Source organism: Colius striatus, chromosome 4 (assembly GCF_028858725.1).
Source record: "Colius striatus isolate bColStr4 chromosome 4, bColStr4.1.hap1, whole genome shotgun sequence".
NCBI classification, from domain to species: Eukaryota; Metazoa; Chordata; class Aves; order Coliiformes; family Coliidae; genus Colius; species Colius striatus.
Genome location: NC_084762.1, coordinates 33,807,095 through 33,813,902, shown reverse-complemented (window position 1 = coordinate 33,813,902; position 6,808 = coordinate 33,807,095). Strand labels below are relative to the sequence as shown.

The following is a 6,808-nucleotide window of genomic DNA, read 5'->3' as shown; positions in this document are numbered from 1 at the left end:
TTTTTCACATCAGGGTGACTTGCACTGTAACCATGGTCTTGTAAAATAACAAAAGCAATGTATCTGTAATTGGAGAGTACTAAACCCAGGATTTTTGTAAGACACCTGTGCAGTCCAAAGTGTCTTAGCTTCCATTTATGGGCTTGTGTCTGTCTGTATCTGTGCTTCAGAGAATGTTAACCAAGGAAGAACCTGCCCCTCCTCCCTGTCCCCAGTAATGTAGTGCAAGAATCCATGATTTTAACAGAAACTTTATTTGTGCATGTGAGAAAGGCTTTGCTTTTTATGTTAGTGAGAGAGAGAGAGCAAAGAGTAGAAGCTGTCAAATTACTCTGTTGGTAAAGGATGATCTAAGTCCAGAGCTTACTGATGGACCGATGCTTTTCTTCTGTTCAGCGTTTTCCTCCTTTGCCACCCATTGCTAAAGACAAATACAAAGAAATGTATGAGAACAACTTAAAACAAAGCTGCAGTATAGGTAAACATACAGAACATCTGAGCATTGCTTACAACTCTTCCCAGGTCAGAGACCAAAGGTCTGTGTTATGCTTTTAAAGACACTTTATAAAATTGAGAACTTGAATCCTGTCTCTCCTTCTTTTCCAAATCCCATAGGATCGCACTACCATAATTAGCATCCTTATTGGTGCGTTCAGGTACAGACCAGGCTTCCTCAGACCTCAGTTTGATTTATCTAGGTGTGGGTTGCTTTAGCTTGGCAGGGTGATTAGGAAAACTAGTGGTGTTCTTTGCTTTGACCTGGTAAGTGCAGGTAGATCCCTCTGCTTTTGACTCAGTTAATTGCCTTTAAAGGAAAGAAAGCTAACTTGTTCTAAGAGGCCACAAAAAGTGGACCAAGGATTCCTGCCTGTCAATCTGATAACTCAATTTCTCATGTTTCACTGTTTCCTCCTACATCATCTGTTTTATATGTCCAAATGAGAAGCTATTGGTTTTGTCCTTAACTTCCACTGAGGTGCTGATTAAAGCATAAACCTGAACTTCCATTGGACTTTTTTTTTCCTGTCACTATGTGTTTTGAATTTCTGTATCGGCTAACCACCCATGTCTTTGCAACTTTATGGCATAGTTTCCACCAATTTCTTAGTTCCAGTTTCCTATCAAGTATATGGCCACAAACAGGAAAAGTGTTGCTTCAAGAAGAATGCAATCACTTCCTTTATTTACCTCCTTTGATCTAGTAAATGTACTCTTGATTTGAGATATTACTGACTCCTCAGAAGCCATCTATTAATTCATCTTCATCAGATGGACTCTGACTTACAGATGGATAGGACAGTGGAAGTCGTACCACCTCTGGGAATTCCACCTCCATGAGATCTGGCCTCCTCAGACATCATCTGGGAGGCCCGGGATCCACTGGTAATCCCACTGCTGGTAAAACCTGAGGAATGGGTTGAGCCCTTGGCACCTGAAACAATTACAAAGGAGATATTACTGACTGAGAGGAACCTTGAGGGTTAGTTACAAATAATTGTGGTTTAAAATAATTCAAAGCTAGCAAATGTACCAAAAGACAAGGAGATTACTGATTACTTGACTTATTCCATCATTGTGTGGCTTTGTGGCTGCCACCTTGGGGAAAGGACATTTGTAATATTTTGTGGATGCTCCCAGAACAAAAAAATCTACAACTCTTTTGCAGATTGCTTTTCATAAATGTGGATCTCCAAAATGGTTTCAGCACAGTTTGTCTCTGCTGAAATCACAGTTTTCAGAGGACCTGTTGGGCAAGCTTAACATCCATAAATCTATGGGACCTGATGGAATGCATCCATGAGTGCTGAGAGAGCTGGCTGGTGTGATTGCTAAGCCTCTCTCCATCATTTTTGAACAATCATGGAGGACAGGTGAGGTGCCTGAGGACTGGAGAAAAGCCAATGTCACTCCAGTCTTCAAAAAGGGCAAGAAGAATGACCCAGGAAACTACAGGCCAGTCAGCCTCACCTCTGAGAAACAACTCATCCTGGATGCCATCTCAAAACACATGAAAGAAAAGATGGTTATCAGGGGGAGTCAACATGGCTTCACCAAGGGGAAATCCTGTTTGACCAACCTGATATCCTTCTATGAGAGCATAACCGGCTGGCTAGATGAGGGGAGAGCAACAGATGTCATCTGCCTTGACTTCAGCAAGGCTTTTCACATCCCATAACATCCTCATCAGAAAGCTCAGTCAGTGTGGCTTGGATGAGTGGACAGTGAGGCAGATCAAGAACTGCTGAATGACAGAGCCCAGAGGGTGGGGTTCAATGGAGCCGAGTCAAGTTGGAGGCCTGTGGCCAGAGGAGTTCCACAGGAGTTATTCTGAGGCAAGTCTTGTTCAACATCTTCATCAACGACCTGGATGAGGGGACAGAGTGTACCCTCAGCAAGTTGGCTGATGACACCAAACTGAGAGGACTGGCTGATTCCCCAGAAGGCTGTGCTGCCATTCAGTGGGATCTCAATCAGCTTGAGAGTTGGGCAGAGACCGACTTCATGAGCTTCAACAAGGACAAGTGCAGAGTCATGTGGGAAGGAACAATTCTATGCACCAGTACAGTCTGAGGATTGAACTGCTGAAGAGCAGCTCTGACGAGAGAGAACTGATTGGGAGTCCTGATTGATAATAAACTGAGCATGTGTCAGCAATGTGCCCTTGTGGCCAAGAAGGCCAATGGCATCCAGGGGTGCATCAGAAGAGTGTGGCCAGCAGGTCAAGACAGGTTCTTCTCCCCTCTACTCTGCCCTTGGTGAGGCCTCATCTGGAGTCCTGTGTCCAGTTCTGGGCTCCCCAGCTCAAGAGGGACAGAGAACTTCTGGAAAGAGTCCAGTGCTGGGCCACCAAGATGATCAGGGGATTGGAACATCTTCCTTATGAGTAAAGGCTGCAGGATCTGGGGCTGTTCAGCCTGGAGAAGAGGAGACTGAGAGTGGACCTCATTAATACTTATAAGAATTTAAAAGGTGGATGCCAAGAGGATGGGGCAGTACTATTTTCTGTAGTGTCTACTGATAGGGCTAGGGGTAATGGACAAAAGCTGGAACACAAAAAGTTCCATTTAAACTTAAGGAAAAATTTCTTTCCTATGAGGGAGCCCTGGCACAGGCTGGCCAGGGAGGGTGTGGAGTCTCCTCCTCCAGAGGTTTTCAAGACCTGCCTGGACACGTTCCTATGCAACCTGATCTAGGTGAACCTGCTTTAGCAGGGTTTTTGGACTTGATCATCTCTAAAGGTCCCTTCTAACCCCTACCATTCTATGGTCCTGTGATTTTGTGACTGTGGTGAAAACTCGTACAGCAATTAAGGACTGTTGCAGACCACACCACTTACTGTTCCAGGTGATGGATACATTCCTTTTGTGTCACTTTCCATAGCATAAACCTATACCTAACAGATACCTGTAAAATTTAAACACAGCAAGCCATGCCAGTCAATGGCCAATTTACATCTACCTCTCCATCTCAGTATAAATAAGCCTCAGGCAAAATATTCTATTTCAGGCTCTTCTCCTGAGAGAGGGGTAAAGCATTAGTGATGACAAATGTTAGTGATAATGCTTAAAGCACTCCTGGAGGATGCTCAAATATTTTGGTGATGAGCTTGTTATAACATCTTCTGTAAAGTGATATTGAACAATACTCATGCCCTGCTGCAGAATCAGCCTCTCCTTGGAGCGTGTTTGCTCTGGGAGGAGGAAGGGTTACAGTCTGAATGAAAAGGTTAAGAAGATGTGTTTGAAGAGTGAGAGATTTCAGTGAGCACCTGCGGAAATGAAATCAGTCCCTTTTAGTTCTCAATCAGGCAAAGAACGTATGGCAAGCTCTCCTACTGCAGGGAGCCAAAGCTCACACCTGTCTTGGCAATGTTACAGAGCTAGTATTTTTCACGTGGATAAAAACTCTTTTGGAGTCTCTCCTGTAGTAATGGCTAAGGCTTCCTTGAGACATGCAGATTTCTATTCACCAAAACAGCAGTTTTCATATAGTCCATAGTTGATACAGATATTGCAAGACTAAAATTAGCCATTGTTAAATGTTTACTTTGCTTCTCCCTCTTCTAAAGATTCTCAGTGCATGGAGGGATGCAGTCTTTCAGTCTTTCGTTTTAGAAACTGCAACTTCATGCTGTCTGTAGGGTATCACCACTGAAGACTTTGCCACTGGTTATGAGTATGCTGGGCACTCATGTACCACCTCTACCTATAACAGAAGGCAACATTGGGCAGCTGATTCCGCTCCAGTGTATGATTAGGTTAAGTAACTGGAGTCTCCTGTGTACCAGGATTTCTACTGGTGTGGTGCCTGAGAGCAGCTCTGCCCGCTCTTCTCTCCCTTGGTCCTTGTTTTCTCCTTACTCTTTCTCATATCCTGTCTCTCTGCTGCTACCATCCCGTAAGCTCTCTGCTGTTGAATATTCAATAAACACTGTATTCAGTAACCTATGCTCACTGATCAGATTATATAGAGTAAAAATTAAAGGATGCCCCACAGGAGTCACATGCACTATCTCTCTAAACAACCCTTATGTGACTTATTCTTATTCTAGAGAGCCTTATGCTATGAATATTATTGGCAGCAATGTAAATCATATTGTAAAAAACATCCCAAACTTACTTCCTCTCAATCCAGTTTACTGCATTTCTTTACTATGAAAAGATGCCCTAAATCTGGACCCTGGCCAGCTCACCTGGCCAACCTCCCAGTTTGTGACAGGAAGAGTTAGGTTCAACTCCATCCTTCAGTAGACTTCTAGCTGTTTTTCAAAGTGAGTAGACCAGCAGTTGACCAATGTGGCAGAGATCGCCAGCTATAACCAGCCTACTAGTTAGCATGCTCCTGACACATGCGAGATGGGGATCAAAGACCTCTACAGCTGAAAGGGTTTTGAAGCCCTTATCCAAAGTCAGCGAGTTAACTACTATGCTGCTGGCTAAAGCAGGATTACGTGGGGCACTCTCTTCTCAGGAGTTATGCCTGCTTAGAGGATGCCTGCTGAATCAGGTCCCATGGGCAGAGCTAGCTGGGAGAATACCTTGTGCATGAATCCCATGGGACCTGGACTTAAACAAATGTCAAGATGCTTAGAGTCATCAGGTCAGGGATTGTTCCGTGCATGCAGCAGAAAAGCAAGAACCTGCAGGGTCAGCTCAGGTGAAAGCCAGATATGCCTAATTTTAGTGCTTAGATATGTACTGTCAAGGATGTATATATATTCCCTCTGTGAATTCAGTTCTTGGACTGCAGCTAATTTCCCTCTGCTATGGCATTTGCCTAAGATTTTATGGGTTCTCCCTGTATGGATGTGTATGTGTAAAGAGTGAGGGAAGTGTGATAATTTATATGGAATGTAGGTACACAGATCATGTTCTTGCATAAGCATATCATTGCTTAGTGCTACCATGACTTTCCATGTTATTGATGGAAACAAACTTCAAATAAACACTGTCCTGAATCTCATGAATACCATATATGTATGTGGCTATTCATGCATATGTACATACATAGAAAAAACCCTTAATAGCATCCCACTCATAACATGCAGTTAAATACAGGAATCTCTTGTCTTCAGTGAGAAAAGATTACTTAGCAAGCAAATTTTAAGGATAAAAAAAAAGTGCTTGACCTTATGCACCGAACTGCAAAACCACACACACTATAGATCATACCCATTTCCTGGAGAGTAGAAGTGGGGCCTCCGGAACGCACACCTCCCCCAAACTCTCTTGCTTCTCGGGACATCACTGAGGAAGCGAGTGATCCTTCCTTGATCCCGGAGGAAGTGAAACCAGCATTGCGGACGTTTTGGTCAGACATTTCTGCTTCTGACAATGTGGAATCCAACTATGCACTGCAGGGTTCAGCTGGTCTTTTTATACACTGCTTGACTAACAGTGGAGAAATGAAACTGCTACCAGGATCACAAAGAAACAAAACCAAAACTCATCCTCATTCAGGAAATGAAACTGAGCTTTCTGGATATGCTTTTTATTGCTGTTGTCAGGATGAAGTTTAGGCAAACTGATTAATTTCCTTGTGTGATACTAACACAAATTTGTAACCTATGAATCTTTGATTGGCAACTGATCTGCCTGAGAACTTTGCTTCTTCATTTTTTTTGCATTGCACTCCATTGTACTGAATCGCACCTGTAGAAGACAGCACTTTGTTTTAAGAATTGATACAGCTCTGAATAAAAGACAATAGATGAAAAGTCAGCAAAGTGGTGGTCATGCAGAAACTGCGACTCAAGCTGGCTATAGCACCCAGAGTTCAGCTGCAGTGCAGCTACCCCCCAAAAATATGGCTTGCAGAGAGCTGGAAATCAGAACTCAATTAACAACGGATGGATGAAATTAATTTCTTTATGGAAGGAACTGTTAAGGGGCCTTGCATCAGACAAGCAGATTGACAGAGATGTTTTGTTCTTCCTCACATAAATCCTGCTAAAGCAGAACCTCTTTAATAATCAGGTCTCTGCAAATGACATATACTCCTTTATTGCAGTTTTTCTTAAACTGTAGCTTGAACAAGGCTGTTTAAAAATCCATGGGCCACTTCCCTTATGTAAAGATGAATGTCTGATTAGGCCACAGTACCACAGAGGTGACTTTCAAAGTGAAAATACACAGAACAAAAATGTAACATTTTAACGGTTATATAACATCTGTGTCTTACACATGGTGAGCTATAGAACAGACAACACAAAGTGTGTCTGTTCCTCTCTTCTTACATGTTCTGTTTATTACAGCAGTGGCATATCTGGCCCAAGTACCCTGGAGCAGCACTGTTCTTTTAACTCTTT

General features: G+C 43.0%; 1 protein-coding gene across 1 annotated transcript; it reads right to left on the bottom strand.

The window, feature by feature from the left end:
• Positions 1-266: 266 nt before the first annotated feature.
• Positions 267-5,831, bottom strand: LOC133625387 (interferon alpha-inducible protein 27-like protein 2B). Its single transcript, XM_061995941.1, has 3 exons — positions 5,673-5,831; positions 1,286-1,432; positions 267-421 (listed from the first exon to the last, which is right to left on the bottom strand). Exons 1-3 carry the CDS (start codon positions 5,818-5,820, stop codon positions 393-395), a joined length of 324 nt encoding a protein of 107 aa, XP_061851925.1. The 5' UTR covers positions 5,821-5,831; the 3' UTR covers positions 267-392.
• Between the last annotated feature and the right edge of the window lie 977 nt (positions 5,832-6,808).

Excerpts from the sequence above, each read along its gene's own strand:
- LOC133625387 (XM_061995941.1), bottom strand. The coding sequence starts at position 5,820 with ATGTCTGACCAAAACGTCCGCAATGCTGGTTTCACTTCCTCCGGGATC. Across the intron at positions 1,433-5,672 it reads TTCTACTCTCCAGGAAATGG|GTGCCAAGGGCTCAACCCAT; the intron begins GTATGATCTATA and ends TAATTGTTTCAG. Across the intron at positions 422-1,285 it reads TTCCACTGTCCTATCCATCT|CAATGGGTGGCAAAGGAGGA; the intron begins GTAAGTCAGAGT and ends ATTTGTCTTTAG.